The sequence below is a fragment of the Anomalospiza imberbis genome, chromosome 3 (genome assembly GCF_031753505.1).
Source record: "Anomalospiza imberbis isolate Cuckoo-Finch-1a 21T00152 chromosome 3, ASM3175350v1, whole genome shotgun sequence".
NCBI classification, from domain to species: Eukaryota; Metazoa; Chordata; class Aves; order Passeriformes; family Viduidae; genus Anomalospiza; species Anomalospiza imberbis.
This window is the reverse complement of record NC_089683.1, coordinates 66,445,332-66,462,588: the sequence shown is the minus strand read 5'-3', so window position 1 is coordinate 66,462,588 and position 17,257 is coordinate 66,445,332. Positions and strand designations below refer to the sequence as shown.

The 17,257-nt window shown below is 38.0% G+C and overlaps 1 protein-coding gene across 7 annotated transcripts in view; it reads right to left on the bottom strand.

Moving 5' to 3' along the window:
* The window catches only part of GRM1 (glutamate metabotropic receptor 1), a 179,368-nt gene that overhangs the window by 31,443 nt on the left and 130,668 nt on the right, over positions 1–17,257 (bottom strand). For all 7 annotated transcript variants that reach the window (XM_068184885.1, XM_068184884.1, XM_068184887.1 and 4 more), the window contains exons 5-7: positions 13,098–13,344; positions 7,178–7,346; positions 5,477–5,603 (exon numbers count right to left, since the gene is read on the bottom strand). In XM_068184885.1, the coding sequence (XP_068040986.1) occupies positions 5,477–5,603; positions 7,178–7,346; positions 13,098–13,344 (543 nt within the window). The remainder of the gene's footprint in view (positions 1–5,476; positions 5,604–7,177; positions 7,347–13,097; positions 13,345–17,257) is intronic.

Genomic DNA, 17,257 nt, shown 5'->3' with positions numbered 1-17,257 from the left:
ATCCAAACATTAGCACATGTCTATGTGACATGGATTATTAAAACCATTTTACAAAGGAGTGAACTGCATGATGCAATAGTTTAGATTAATATGTTCAAAAAACAGCCATGCATTTTGGGTGTCCCAAACATTTTCTCATGATGTTGCAACAGGAAATTAGATTTGGAAATATCTGCTTTTAGAGATACCTGATTACAAGCCCAGCATACCAAAGGCACAGCTGGGAACAGAACCCAGACAAAGTCACCATCATCTCTTCATTTCAGCAGGAAAGGCATTGTTTCAAACAGGTGATTTTAAACAGATTAATTTATTTAATAATTACCACAATCACTATAGTTTGATCTACTACATTTTTGAGAGTTATTATATAAATAATATAAATTAATCAGAGGTCTATGGACAGAAAAATGGTACCAAAATTACAAATTTTAAAATCCAAAATTTTAATGGAACTATATCATAGATACTTTACCTTCTTAGTACATTTCTGCTTTTTTTCTCTTCACAGTATCTTATTCCTATTTTGTCAAACCCTCTGCTCATTGTTTTCCCTCTAAATAATATAATTTAATTCTCTTGGAAGAGTCAAACCCACAGAATATGCACGCCTTCAGATAAAAACTGGAAAGACTCTCCTTTCTGACTAGTACAGACGTGCAAACATACAGGTGTCTGTTAATACAGTACTTAACTGCTCTCTCCCACACTCAAGTTAAAAGAGGCTCTGGATATCTTCCTCACTGTGTTGAAGAATACCAGCAATAAACACTACAGAGAAAATAAAATCCTTTGTGTTAATAAGATGGTATGGTTGTGAAGCTGTTGCGGACATCTTTCATTATGGCATTTTCTAGTTTCTGTTCTTGACTTAATAGTTCCAAAATGGTTTTAACATGTTTCTTTATCCCAAGTGAAGTATCCATGGCCTATTCTACTTCTTGTTTCCGTCCTCCTCCAGTTTCCCTTGGACACAACTCACCTTTCCTGCCTTTCCCCCACCTCTCAAGTACCTTTCCTCCCAGTCCCTCACCATCCCTGTCTCAGTTCACCTTACAGTTCAGTTTTTTTAGCCACCTCTCCACCCAGATGTCTTCACTACAGACTGCTGGTCCAGCTTTTCTGATCCCAGACTGGCTGCTGGTCCAGCTTTTCTGATCCCAGACTGGCTGCTCATCTGACTGAACTCTGCCTGTCTGAGTTGTTGGACATGGCTGAAAAGAATAGGGAAAAGATGGTAATGTCAGCAAGCTTGTGAGAGAGGCATTTTTCCTCTCATTTTTGCTTCTAGATCTTAACAAGGGCCTTGATGTTGTGATGGGCAAAAGTTGTGCTCAGTCCCTTCCTCCTCAGTGTGGAGTGTATTTGCAGAAACCATCTATGAACTAAAAGTTTCTAAGTCCCACAGTTTTGCCTAATTTATATGCATCTTCCACATGATGGCAGAAACTATCAACAGATACCTCACCTGTAATGTGGATACCTGTACTGTAATGTAAAGTCCTTCCTTCCAAATAATTGAGAAGTAAGACAAGGTTTAGATCAGGGCTGAACAATTTTACTGTAATCTCATTTTGAGAAACAGGGGAAAAAATGGTTTTTGTTTAAATTTAAAAAGAAAAAAGAAATCAGCCCCAGGCAAAGTCCTGACATGGAAAATTTCTGCTTGAACTTCTAATGTCTGCCAATGTCATGTGAACTGAAAGAAGGTCTTATAATTCTGTACTCTTTGTCTCCAAGCTGACTTAACTACAGGTGTTGTTGTTACACATGCCTGTAACGTGGAAAACAATAGAAATTATAGCAGTGGCTATCAGAGTTCTTATTTTATAAAGAAAATATTATAAAACAAAGAGAAAATTTTATCATTATTTTGCTCAATATGGTCTGTTCAAGACTCAGATAGGAAACCCATACTTCTAACCAATACTTTTGTGGTGAAATAGGAAGGAAAACCTCTTTATCAGAAGTGTGAACCTTTGGCCATTTGCCTTGGCAGCCCTGATTGGAAGCTGGCTCCTCTATGATTTAATAAAAGACTAAGGATCAGAAGCTCCTGCACATTGATTAATACAAGTGAAGCTCATCTCATACAGGAATCTGGTCAGCAGTTGTTGGAAGGGTTAAGTTTTAATATGGACTTCAAGCTTAACAACATCAAGACATACTCACATTATTCCATTTTAAACAATATTTTCAGGGGCTTAACCCAAATCCAACATGGTAGTTAAGCCTATCGTTTGCTTTAAGCTTATCCTGTGTAAGATTTGCTTAGAAATGTTTCATTAAACCAGTGTAATTCCTGTGCATCAGCAAGCCCAAGAACCACAAATTGTACAAACTGCAAAAGGTTTCCTATGCTGCTTATTACCAGCTAACAGTTGTTGGTTGTCAGCACCTGTGAAGGTGGCTCAGTTCCCAGCTAGGAGAAAGTGGGCTCTGGAACCCCATTGAGACTGGGGGAGAATACTCGGGAAATTGTGCATGCATTTACAAAACAAATCAAAACAAAACGAAACAAAAATGCCCCCTCAGCAGCTAAACCAAGCATCAAAAAATCAGAGCAAAAACTTCACAGTTAAAATGTTCTGGGAAAAGCTGTCTGGTAGTTTTCATGTACTATTTTCCCTGCATTTTAACTCTAATTTCCAAGATCAGAAGGCTAATCAATTTTTTATTACTATATTCATAGTGCAAGAATAATAAGAGGATCAATGATGTTTTCTGAGGTCAGTAACATATCCCAAGCAACTGATGGCCCCAAAACCTTATTATTCTTTTCATAAGACTATAAAACTTCCTACCCTATCTTGTTTTATTGCTTATTTAAGATGATTTATGTAAACTGAGTTTACTAGCTTGACATTCATCCATCTTATATTATATTCTGGTACTATAAAAGATTTCTCTTGGCACAAGGCCTAAGGTACTGGCTTTAGTGACTATTTCTCAGGTCAGGTTTTCATCATCTGTGGTGAGAAATCCTTTGTGTCTACTGAGTCCTTTTCACTGATTTCATATTTAAGGGAAGCAATTGGAAAAAACTGTGTACATTTAAAAATAAAATTAAAATGTCTGGAAATGATTGCTGAGCCACAGAGACTGATTTCAAATGGAGAAAATGAGCACATTGAAAAGCATGTCTTACGAAATAGGTTAGTATGTGCTTCACGTTTCTTAAAAGGATAAGGATTTTTTAAGGATTTTAGAGCCTCCATCTGTGATGGAAAATGAGTCTAAAATCACATACATGTTTAGCATTTAAGATTTAAGACACAGGGAAAAACAATCTGCACTGTGAGATGTTACTGTCTGTGTCTAGATGCTATGGTGACTGTCAGGGTATGAATATAACACATAAAATCAAGCTATAAAAACACATTTGATAGGAGTCCTGGCAAGAAAGTAGAATTCCAAATTAAATCAATATCAATGGCGATTCCCACAAAGTTCAAGAGACAGAATTTATCTAGATAATTCCCCTTCTTCTAAAGATTAGGATGGCATCAGCTTCCTTTCACAGCTTTGTACTTTGTAGTATAGTTCAAGTAAATCAATTTTAGGGGTTAAAAAAGAAGGGTTTTTCTTCAATAAGACAGACTGAAGAAGCTGTGTGGGAGCAGACTGCCATTTCAATGTTCTCTAGGAAATAAGTCGATGGCTATGCTGTCATTTGGCTGATGTTACTGTGATTTTAGAACAGCAGCAGTCCAGTCTCCTTGCTGAGAAGAAACACAAATCAGCAGGTCATCTACTGATTTCATTAAAAGTTAATAGATTGCAACATGCCCCGGAGATTTTTTCCAGCACTGATTCTTTCTGCAACTCTTTTCAGCAGTGCCTGTCATTTTGACATGACCCCTTTTGAGCTACTCTGAGCAGCTGGTAGCACTGAACCATATTCTCTCAAGTGCATATTGATCTCTCACCAGGTTTTTGTTCTGGCTTCTTTTTAATCAATAAATACGCTTTTCTTCCATGAAGAGTAGATACAAACAATTCTGTGAACCTCCAAGACCAGCAAAACCTGTTTGTGTATGGGTATCTGCTTTAAAATTAACAGATGCTGGTGTCCTAGGAGCAGGAATTAAATATGGGTTTTTCAAATAGTCGGGACATCTATGAAAGATTCTGTGGATTTTTTGGTTTCTATTAATACCAGAAGTGTTTCCATGATTTGGCCCCTTACAAAATGTATTTTTCATTAACTCCTTTCCCTGCAACCCACAGACGTGAAACTTGAAGGGTCTGAATGATCACTGAGATTTCTGTATCCTGACAAATCTATTTGTCAGTTTAGCTGCAAACCAGAGCAGGGTCAGGGCGGGGTGGTGGGAGTGGGAGTGAGAGGTATGGAATATCGACATTTACACACACATCAGGGACACAACCATAACTTCTTTTCCACAGAAAACCAAGACAGACAATGGGTCACATTTCCCAGTCTCTTGTGATTGATAATGTATTTTTACTTGGAGAGGTGGCTAGCTTTCCCTCTCAAAATACATGCTCTGAGAGCTCATTGGGCTTCAGTTACTAGCTTGAAGTATCTCATAGAAGAAATTATTGAAGTTTGTAGATTTTGTCTATGTGCTAAAAGTTGCAGCATCTCACTGTCAGCCAGTCATGGTAAAGGACAAAGGTGTGTTAAGTTGCACATTTGATCTTTGGCTAGGTGTTCAGATTGTTTCTCTGACTAGGAATGCCTGCTGAATGCTGGCATCCAAGATTTGCAGAGGTGACATGGGGCAGAGGTGCCTCTAGTCTTTCACAGTGATACAAAGCAAATGTTACGGTCAGGGTGAGGCTTTTCAATGTGTTGTAGCTATATTTTTGGGGGGGTAGTGGTTTCTGCAAAGCCCAGAGCAGATGTGGAAGTTGACTTTCATAGGTAAAAAATAAACAGAAGGATGCCAAAGCATGCAACTCATCCAAGGCATATACACAAGGGAGACCAAATCTTACTCTTTCCAGACTGCTTTTCTCAGGATTTTTTTAAAATTCCTCTTGTTGGTGGGTCCAGTGAGAACGATCTTTATACCGAACAAGATTCTAATAATCAGTTACTGAAGATCCTGAAATCCCAGATAAAGTGCTACTAATTGCATGGTAAAATGATCAGAAAAGAGTACCAAATCAATGTGACAAGAATGCACTGAACTCTTGTGATAGTCACTGCTAAATTGCAGCAAATGCTGCTGAGTTCATTAGCATTCTTAACAGCTTTATTAATACTTGTGCTAAATGAAGGAAAGGAACAGACAGACTATAACATTGCATCTTGGCAGAAATTTTGCTGTCTTTATTGTCTCTGCTGTTGCACTAAGCTGAAAGACAGTCACCCTAAACTGCACTGGAATGTGTGTCCAAATATGTACCTTTAATATCTCTGCATGCTGCCATCTTACTGTCCAGCACACAGCACTCTCTTTGTGCCCTGTAGAAAAAGAATGTGTTTGGAGGGACACATGCCTACCTGTCAGGTCAGCATTTGGCCACCAGCCAAGCTCACAGGCTTTACATGTGAATTCATCCTGAACAAATTCATTCTCCTTGCAAGCAGTGCAAATCCAGCAGCAGCTCACTTCTCCCTTCCTGATCACCTGCAATACAAAATACATCCTCGGTTCTGATCCTCTACCAGACAACAGAGGCACACACTACCACCCCCAGCAAACACATAACACAATACACTGTTTGAAGCATGATAGGATTCCTGTGTATGGCACATTTCAAAAAGCTGGAAAACACCAATCATGATTTTTTATCGATCCCTGTATTAAAATTTGTGCTTAGGATTTCAAGAATAACCTCTGGGGACAATTTTTTTTTTTTTGGGGGGAGAACTGTTCTGAGTTAAAGGTGCAAAACCATTTTCTCTCTGGTACAGAGAGATCTATTGGGTTTTAGCAGAAAAAAAATTAAGAAGTGACCAACCTCACTCTTCGGAACAGCTTTTAGGGACAAATGTCCCTGAAAACTTTCTTTCTTTGCTAAGAGGGCTGCTAAATGCAATGATTCAATGCTGAAAAGATTATTTCCTTGCCTTGATTCCTAGTTTCATTACCCTGAGGCTGAAAGAAAGATTAAGAATATCTCTGGCTCCAAGGGTTCTGACAAAGACTCTGGCCTTATTTGCCAGGAAGGAGGAATCCAGCCTTTCCTTCCAGGTCTTCCTATCCATCTATATGCAGAGATAAGAACAGTAGTGAAATTCAAAACGTTTGTTGTATTGAATGCTGGCTTTTGTTTTGTTAACATTTCCTCATGCAGTCTGTGGAAAGAGTCCAATAGACTTCAACGAGAGCTGAAGCTGGCATTTTGTATGCATAGTGTTTACATATACACACATACATAAACTGCATAATCTCAAAAACAGGGAAAAGATGTTTTGGAGGGTGGTAAATACCAATAATGTTTCTCCTCCAAGATGCTGGAGTGTGTCACTGTGCCTTTGCCAAATCATCAGTTGCTTATTGCTTAGAGTAGCAATACAGAAATAAAAAGCTGCAAATGTGCTTATTAAACAAAAATAGAAAGGAAGGTCTGCTTTAAGGAGATTTTGCTGAATGGACTTCTTGCCATTTTAAACTTAATGCATCCATGCCATTTTGATAGTGGTGAAACATGTCTTTATGTCATCCAGACATGACTGTAGCAAATCATTTGTAGCCTGATGCAAGTGCTACTGTTTGGTAAACACAGAGTGATTTCATTTGTGTTTCCATTCGTTCTGTTGTGAACATGAGATATAAATAGGTGTGGGGTTTGTTTGGGGTTTTTTCAACTTTTCCTTGCAGGTGTAACTGCTGGAACAAAATACTGGACTCCTGTGGGTCACAATATTTTCAAGATCAGCCCCCAAGTGAATCACAGCCACTGAATGTTGTAGGCAATGACTAAGTGAAAATCTTTCTCACATAAGGTGAAACTCAAATTCTGTCACACTAGAAGATTCTGCATCCCTACAAAGGGTAATTTTAGAAAACATAGGCCTGTATATGCTATCACTAAAGAAAGATATTCCTCTAGGAGTCCTTCTATCATTTCAAGCCAATGAGTAGGAAAGGAAAGGAAGTCCTACCCATTGGCTTGAAAGGAGCTTGCTTGGGTTTAGGGAAAAACACTGACTGGATATTCATATTTCTGTAACAGAAAGTAAGTGTCTGAGGCACACCTTAATCTGGCCCTTCAGGCAAGGCTCGCTGCACACGGATCGGACCATTCCGCTCTTATTCATCTGAATCCTGTAGTCATCAATGTTGAGCACGCCCTCATGCCAGGTCCCAACGAGGACATAGTCGTAGTGGTTGGGCTCTATGTACTGTAGGTTCATGATGTCATATCTGCAAGGAAAAAACAATGAGTTACTGTCCTGCAACATAAAGGACAAAAATTTACCTTGCTCTTCCTCCTCTGCCTCTAAATATTCATGTTATCCCTTAATACCAGGGACTTGAGTTTCACAAAAACTCAAAATCCTTTAGGATTTACAGCAGAATCACAGGAATTGTCAGCTCTGATTGGCATGCAATTGCTGATTGACTGCCTTGCTTGCATAAAACTATGGGTAAAAAGTTGCATGTCCAGGAAGAACTGCACACAAAAGACAGTAAACTCTGCTGAAGATGCACATGTAGGCAATGTCTGGATGCTGTGTTTTCAAATAATTTGTCAAAAGTTTTTTAACCTTCACTTGGTGTCTCCATGCAGGCTGGTTGTAACATAGCCCTTGCTGGGAGCTGGTTGTAACATAGCCCTTGCTGGGAGCTCTTAGGCAGAAATGCTCAAACCAACTGAACCAGTTTGCCATACGTTAGCTGTAAGCTCTAAGTTCGACCATTCCTATTATGCAGCCCAGTGATTCTGTCAGGAAAAGTTAGCACCTCAGTCACAACATTTACTTCCTCACCCTAGGCAAGGAGGAGTGCACTTCCCAAGACTAAGGTAAGGGGAGCATAAAAAACTGCAACAATTAACATCCAGCCTACCCCATTGCCTTCAATGTGTTGGATCTGATATGTGTACATCCCTTACTGATAATTATTATATTCATTCTTTTACCCACAGAATGTAGCTTGATTCTTAGAAATAAGTAAGAATGGAAGAATGAATGTTGGAGTGTGTACAGAGAGAAAGAACCACACATGAGGCTAAACCCACAGCCTGGTCTCTTGAGTAGGGGAAGGACTTTGTTTAATGAATGACAAGAGAAAGAGCATTGAGAACAAGAAATCAGCATTAGAGCTGAAAATAACGAAGCGTCTTATATTTTCCAAGCCTGGGATTTACTGCCTTGCTCTTCTGTACTGGATTGTCTCAGTCTCTGGAGGAAAAAAATATTTTGTTTATAATGGGTGCTAGAATTATTGTCTGGAGTAGAGCAGAGTAATTTTCTTAACTAAGACTTAGTTAAAGATGATTTAAAGAAATGCATATTTACAGCTGTAATTAGACCTCAATTTTGCAAATATGCATGCTCAGATAATGCCAGTGCCACTGCAGAGTTCCGCTGAATCATGTGTGAAAAGGACCCCTGCCACTGAGTTCACTGGAGCTCCAAGCAGGAGGCAGCTCCACTGGTTGGGAATTAGCCACTAATCAAGGCATTGCTTAGGAAAGGGGTAAATTTCAAATTCATTAGGGAACAATTGCTTTTCATATCCCAGTTCTTCTAAAGGAAGTGCCTAAAAAAAGAAATGCTGTTTCCAGGTTTGTGAAGAATCAGGATAGCAAGAAGCAGTGAGAGTCAGGCATTTCATAATGGATACTCAGCAGACAGGAGTAAAGCTGAGCAGAAATGTGCATGCCTCTTCCTAGCAAGGAAAATGTACTTGGATTTTAGTTTGACCTTCTATTAGACTGACACAAAATCAGTTACTCTGGGCTGGAAAATTAATTGAGGAAGGGGAATAAAAGATTACTAAAACCTCACATTCCCTTAATGGAATTTTTGAGCCCACATACTTTTTTCATTTTTTACAAAAATGCATCATAAGGCACAGAGTGACATTAATGAAATATCAATTAAGAGTTTCTCCTGTGTTCATGTAATATTATTCCCTTTCCTATAGGTTACCTGTCAAAGAATAAAGTATGTAGATTAAAAGCTCTTACACAGTCTTGCGTTATGACAAGTTGTAGTAAAATGTTTGCGGCTTTGATATTTTACAGCTTGAATTCAATTGGAAAATTGTGGTCTAGCAAATACACTTGGTATATGGAGATGTGCTTAAGTTCTTTATCCTTTCCTTCTTAATGAAAAATCTGTGCTTCGAGCAAAGACAAATTCAGTGCTGGAATACCTCCTCCCATCCGCTTGCTCATGTATGTACAACTTTAACAATTTTGGGCTGTGTCCATGCTAAAAATTATGACCCCAAAAGAAGAGGGTTTGACAAGAGTTGTGAAGCTCTCAGAGAGTGAGACTTCTTGAAGGCAGTTGTATTTCACACACACATGGCAGCATTTAAAGAAGCCATTAAAACATTCAGTGGGTAAGAAAATTAATCCTTCTTTTGACATGAGAGCAAGCTCTCTGGTATATTGGGAAATGATGTGACCCAGTAGGTGGTGTCTTATGAACAAGGTACTTGTAAGGCAAGCCAGAATATAAGTTAACTGGTCACAGGCACACTCTTACACTAGTTAATCTGAGATAGCTGAAGTTACCTTTTTCCATAACCATAATACCTGACTGATACTGATGTTTGCTATCCTGGAAGACAGGAGGGAAAAGAGCTATGCTGAGCAATGGCAGGATGTAAATGAACGAAATAAGCACCCATAAATCCAAACTCTGAAACAAAAATGCATATTTGAAAAAAAATTGTTTACATGCAAGTTTGAAGGCTTTGCATAAGGCAAAATTTGATTATTTACTCAAAGCACTGGAGTACATAGTGTTGTCATGACTGAAGCCTGAACAACTATTGGAAATTTTGAACTAAATAGACTTACATGGTTCTAAGTCCAAGTTTAGTTAAGATGAAGTGTTAGTTAGGTGAAATTTTTCTCTCAGTTTGTGAACCTCAGCATTTCTCCACATATCAAAGGTTCATTGTAGGGGCTGAAAGTTTTCCTGCTTGTTGTCACAAAGTGTTTTATGGTCAGAGGTCTATACAAATTGTTTTTTCTAGAGACATAAGGTTCTTCATACCGACTGCAAGGTAAAAGGAGGCAATTACCTAGAACAGACGAGAGCTAAAAAGATACATCTGTATCCCAGAGAAGAATGTTGTGTTGACTATTGCATACTTCCCATCTTCTCCAGCCATTTATGGAAATTTGGGTGATATGATTGCCACAGAGAAAGGAAATGGGAGCTACTCAATGAAAGTAAAAAGTGCAGCAAATTTACCAGCATGTTCTTAATGATGGTATAGTGAGCACATGCAGCTGAGTTTCCAGAGTTACACCCATGTCATTTTTTTCCCAGAGGCAGTGCAGTCAGCTAAATAACTGCATTTGTGCCATTCCAATAAAAGTTTCCTTCATATTTCTGCAGAAGAGATATTCAAATAAATGATTCTTCACAGAAGAAATACACCTTTGGCTACATACTTTGTGTTTTCCAATCTCATTTTGATAAAAACCTTGAAACTATGAATTGTGCCTGAGATAGAAAAAGAGTTGTGTCTAAACAAATGGTTAAGGTTTCATGAAGCTGTACGGGTTTGAAAACAGGAGATTATGGGAGTGCCAGACAAACATAACTACAGGCAACTCTATCTGCTCTGCTCATGATGATGATAATTAGGATTTTGTGGGAATCAATTGCTCAAAGAACCTCACAGATTTTGAAAATTATGAGAAAGCTTGCTGCCTTCTAAGAGGAATATTATTCTACCTTGTGCAGTTGATTTGTTCACATGATTTGAGGACAAGATATCTAAAAATGCTTTACACATTTGTGTGACATTCTTGCACTTCCATAGAAAAGCCAAAAAAATGAAGAAATTTCATTGCAGGGTGACTTTGCTATGTTTAGGTGTTGTATGTGGTGTTTATCTTTCCATTTTGCTGAGGTACAAAAACTCTTGGGTATTGACACAGTGCTATGGTCTGTTCACTGATGCACGAAGAGACTTTCCACACGAAGCTGTGGAGGCACTACAGCCAGTCTGAAGCTACAGACGATTCTGTTAAACTGCTGATGCCATACAAGGATCTGACTGACTGTGCGGATCACAGTCCATATACACACAGCCATTCTCTGATACTATATCGCCCATGTCATAAATGCCACAGATTGATGCAAGGATTACAGAATGAATAACAAAACAGGTTAATTGCATTTCCTTGCCCAAACTTACTAGCTCAAACTGTGAAAAAATAAATGAGGATCAATAACAAAAAAAAAACTCCCTACCTAAAATAACCTATCAAATTCTAAGCAGACCAGGGAATCAAGAAAAATGAACCTTGCTATAGACCAAAATGATTGATGGAATAAATTCTATCATTCTGGCATACTCAGAGGAATATCCTGATATAAACTCTCTTATGTTTTAAATTCAGCAACTGTTCAATTTAATTTTATGCTTGGTACTGATGAGAGTTGTGGAAATGCTCTTGGGTGACAAAATAATAAATAAGAATTAGGCTAAAATTGGAAAATTACATCTAAACATCAAACCAAATAGCTGACAGACAGAAAATGCAGCATATGCAAAGCTGGAGTAATGCGTTTATGGACACAAATAGTGTGCAAAAAGCATAAAGCTACACTAAGCAGTAATTTCTCTGTATTATATAAATTATATGTGCAAAGACTTGATATATGCATTTGTGTCGATAAGTATGTGTTCAAATGAAAGGCTTGCTTTACTTTCAATGCCTAACCTCAACTGATTTGTATCTTTGACTATAAAAGTCCTGAAGCCAACGCTCAACAAGATCAAACTGACTAGCTTTTTGTTACTAATTAAATGTAACAAACTGTTTAAATGTATATAGTGTTTAAATATGACAATAGGAAAAACCATAACAATCTAGAAAATGGCAAAACATTGGCCAGTCTTGCTAATAAAACCTAGTAATAGAGAGAAGAGTTGTTTTAAGAGCACTGTATCTTATGAATACTCAATGGAGGCATGAAAAGATATGAAAACTCTTGTTTGCTCCAGGGCCCTCCCTTTGTGTGGTGTTGGCACTAGATGCACTTATGCAATAAGCCCAAAGATGGAGTGAGAGAGCCTTTTATAGCACTTTAACAACTCAGTAGGAAAACAAACTTCAGTGAAGCAATCCCTGGGTAGGTTTCAATTAATAATGGACTTTGTACTTCAGCAGCTGAATTAAATGTATTTATAAAAAAGAAAACAAAGAAGCAAAAAAATCCCTGTGTTAAAATAGAACCCACCAAACTAAATGAAAGGAAAAATCTCTGTCAGTTCACTCCCATAAGAGAAACAAAGGTGACATCCAAGTCCACAAAGGTGCTGCCTTACCCACTGCTTGGGTACATCCTGTGTCTGCTGAGGGTGCTAAACAATAGCAGCTGCCGCAGCTGGGGCCAGACCCCAAATGAGTGAAACACAGAAAATTCTGCCAAAAGCCCCCTTATTATTTGTCCTACTCTACACAGACCTATCTTTAAAATTCTGGAACTTATCTGTTTCTATTTGGAGTGAAACAAATGAAGGAGATCATCAAGGATCTTAGTAGTCAACACTTAATAATCTCTGGCAAGGTTTCAGCAGAGCTCCAGATGTAAAAGGATGAGCTCTACAGCCCTCTATTCAAAAGCATGTCAGGTAAATTCTTCATTAAATTCCAATCATTTGTATTAGGCTTTATACATGCTAAAACCCTGGTAACCGAGACCCAATAGTACCGTGCACACCAGAAGTCTGTGAGTAACAAGCTTTGTCATCTCCTGTAGCACTAGAAATGTATGAGTTCTACTGTAGTTCCTGTCCCAGTATAAGATACCATGTGTATTCCTGTTATACCAGTGTTATTCCTGGCTGTTGGAAAGACTGGTCTGTGCTTTATGTTTCAGAAAAAAAAGCCAAAGAAATCTACATCACCAAACACAGTAACAGTCCCACTTCCCACCTGCTGGTTTAATAGTTGAGATGAAACCTCTTTACCTTCCAGGGGCATCTCCCTTTTCATCAAACCAAACTTCTTCTCCAGAAACACCAATGAATGAGGATTTGAGGAGGAACTCCAGGAGCTTGCTGCCATCAATTGGCTTCATAGCATCACACAGTCCAACATGTCCAGGGCAAAGGGAATGATGCATGTTTTGTAGCCCATAAGCCATAGCGTATATTGCATTGATGACAAATCCCATTTTACTGTCCTGCACATAATTTTCTTCTAAGCTCTCATTGCCTACAATGGTAAGAAAAAAAGTGTTATTATAAAGAAAGATGAAATGACATGAAAATATGAATAAACAATTATATATAAAAAGGGATTTCCTTCTTTCTTTTATAAAGGTTTAGAGGCATAAACAAAGTGCCAGTCAGGGATTTTAAATAAATAAAACACTTGACCACCACCACCCCAGAAATCTTGAATTCATTAAAAGTGAAATGCTTCATGAGAAAGCACCTGTTTAATCAAGTTGTCATTTTTCATTTATTGTTTTTTTTTAATTTTTCCTTGTCATTCCACAATGTTATATATTGTAGGGAAGGTTAATCAAGATGATAGATTTCCACTGAAACAATTTTTTAAGTAATTTCCTTGAAAAATTGACATTTTTGTTACATTTTAAGTTTTTTTTTTTAATCTTATGTTTTTGAGGGTCAAGATAGCAATGTCCCTTTCAGTGTTAATAACTAAACAATGTAAATCAGCATCACTTCTCAAGTTATCACTTTAGCTAAAAGTGGTACCAGGTATGCCAGTATGGGATTGCTACAGAAAGTCAGCCAAAGTTTGTAACACTGAGTTTTTGTGTAACTGCAGCCTGAGCAGACACTGAAGTCTCCTTCCTCTGACCAGAAACAACGTGGCAGTAGAGGTTTTCTCCACACACAGGTTTTCCCTCTGATCTGCAGCTGGGCTGGCACTATCAGAGGGTGTTGTTTTTCAGCTGCACTTCACATCAGACCCTGCTGGGTCCTGGGCTGCTCCCTGCTTGCCTTCTGCCAGCAGAGCTGCTGCAGAGCACTGCCAGCGCCGACCCCAAGGCACTGCAGACCTGTGCTACGGGGTCCTGCGGCAGCTGGAAGTAAGAAACCTCCTTGTTTTGTTTTTTTCCCCTTGACCCAACAGCTGGAAGTAAGAAACCTCCTTGTTTTGTTTTTTTCCCCTTGACCCAACAGCTGGAAGTGAGAAACCTTCTTGTTTTGTTTTTTTTCCCCTTGACCCAACAGCTGGAAGTGAGAAACCTCCTTGTTTTGTTTTTTCCCCTTGACTCATTCAAACACAAAATGCTCCAAACTGCAAGTTGCTTTTATCGGCAGGCCTCCCATGTTACTCGATGTTTAACAGGCAATTGCAATCCAGTCTCTGTTATTTTGTCTCAGGAACACCTTGTGTGCACCAGGGAAGTAGGATGTGTGAGAGACTAGGTGTTAACCAACACTTCTCGAATCCAGGTTGGAGACGATGTTTGTCATTTTAATATGATGAAATGAGGTAAAAATCTGCAAGTTTACCAAAACTTTCAACTTAAAAAAATAGTTCCTTACCCTAATGTAGCTATGATAAGGCTTTCAAATCAAACCATGAAGACTGTCCTTGCATTTATTATTGGAAAAGGCTCTGATTTGGTAGATCTTCTCAGTTTGCTTGCCCTAAAACTCAGAAATTTCAGTTAGGAATTCATAGGACAGCAGAGATCCCAAATGCAGGGATGTCTGTCCTGCTTTCCCTAGGTTGCATTGCAGCTGAACAAGAAATTTTTGCCTCAGTAACTATTTTCCAGATGAGCTTAACAAAGCAAACAGACACGATGGTGAATTTAAAAAGCTTTGTGAATATAGCATAATCTGACTGAATGAGTTCATGTGCTCCTCACTACCATACACCAGCATCACCAAGCAAGGAGCAGCTTGAAAGCAAGCAGAAAAAAGCAACCGATCTTCCACTTTCTTTGTGAGAAAAGGTTCACAGCTCCCATTCAAATTACTTAAAACAAACACCACTGAGATTCATGTGGAGAAACACAGAAAAAATAAAAAACCTTGTATGCAAGATGACAGAACAGTCACCCAGGGAAGCAGAGAGCATGCCAGTGCTTGTGCACCCTCACTTATGTGCAGCATAGCCTTGACATCTGTATGCCTGTATATGCTACTATACAGTCTCAATAAAGTATCTTTCGGGGTGTTTTATCAGCTGATTAGTCCCATAGGACTAGCACACTGTGGACTTATCACTGATTCTGCCTTCTTGTAGCTAGAAAATGAAGTTGTTCTCAGTCTGTAAGTGAATGAGACACAAAGAACCTGGGCTTGGCACAGCATTCCTCTTGTGAAGCTCCTAAGCAGCGGGTTGTGGAAGAGATCACAAAAAGCAGATAGTTACAGCACTCTACCCTTTTCTACATGAAAGTTTATCTCAGATCTTTCTCAGTTTTTTTAATTAGTTAAAAAAAGAAGCATAAACATCAGTAATGCTTGCAGGAGATAAGGATAGCATCCATGTGTTTCCCAAGGCAAGCCTCCATGTAGGTGATGGAGGTAGAAAACGAAATGTAACAGGATTTACCAATGTTTAAAAAGAGGCCATTTCCCTTAAGTAGGTATTCACTCAGCAAAACATGCTTTGGATTATCATATTTCAATATAATATGTGTACCTCCAAAGAGAATAAATATTTGATGGTTGAAGGATTTGCTTTTGACTATTTTGGAACGAACGCCTAAATTAAGGTGGCAAGCATATAGTCCCACACTACAGAGATGACTACCTTAATGTCACCTATAGAAATAATTGTTTTGTAGTGGAAAGCAACATGTGAATTATCTGAATGAATTGTCTCCTGATCAGTAATATGAAAATCCTTTTATGTAAATAAGATATTTTCCAGTAAATCCAGAATGACAAGTCATGTTTTCCCTAAATTTAGCTTCCTAGAGTCAAAATTTCCTCTATTTCATTTTCATCATTATAAGTTATTGATACACTTATGCATTTGAATTTGTAAAATTTACTTAAGACAATAAGTAAGAGATATGTGGGTTTTTAAAACAATAGAAATTATTTAATTGTGTTCAGCCAGAGACAAAACAATGTTCAATTAAGTATTCATAGGGCAAGTTTTTAATAAATGCAAAAGTATTACTATATTTATCATGTGCAGTCTCTATAAAGTTGTAACTTTCCTCAGTAAGACTTTGAAATGTAACAAAGGGCAAAACAGACCTCTGAACAGTGAAATTTTAATTTTTTTTCTTTGTTTCTCAGCCCTTGGAGGAAAATATTGATCTACAAAGACTAATAGGAAAATATTTTGTTAGCTTTCTTCCTTTTTGTTAAATTTTAGAGACCTTAGCTTTCACTAAGCAAAAAAAACCTGTAAGTCATAAGTCATGTGAATACTGGATTAATTGAAGTCACTCAAATTAGACCATTAATTTTTGGATGACCTTGAAGAATTCAGGTGTCCTAAATATCATACTTAAATTTCTATTGGATGTAATGCAAATCTTCCTTTAATAATTTAACAGCTTCTCAGTAGTCTGGGTCATTTTTTTTATTACAGTTTAGATTTTAGTCTGTTTCTGTCAGTAAATCTTAGACGATGAGGGCACGTACACACTACTAACACATATACACTACTAACCAGAAAGGAAAAGAAGAAAAAAAACAACAAACAAAACCCAACCAAAAAAAAAAACAAACAACACATCCTGGCTGCACACAACTGAAAAATGCTCCCAGTAGTGTTAAAAGAGATACTGAAGCACAGGTGGAAAGCAGGAAGATAAAAGAGTCCAAATTTTCATGAAACTCACTGTTAATTTTTCCATTAAAACTTCAGCTAAGTCCTTAGAAGGATGTGACTGTGAAGCAGCCATGAATTTAGTTTAGTTCTTTTTCTGTGAAGTCGGTGTGGAGCTAACAGTGCCCTTGAGAACAGAGAGTGTATTTTGCAAATCCCACTTGAAAAACTGAAATAAAGAAAAAATGTGCCATTGGAATTATGGCAAGACAAGTTAACTGCCATGTAAAAGTAAAGATAGGAGATGTCTCTTCACATTAAATGTAAAACTCAGCACCAAGTATTACTTGTTTGCAGTCCTCAGAAAGATTAGGTCAGGAGGGAATTTGTGATGGAAATAAATGTA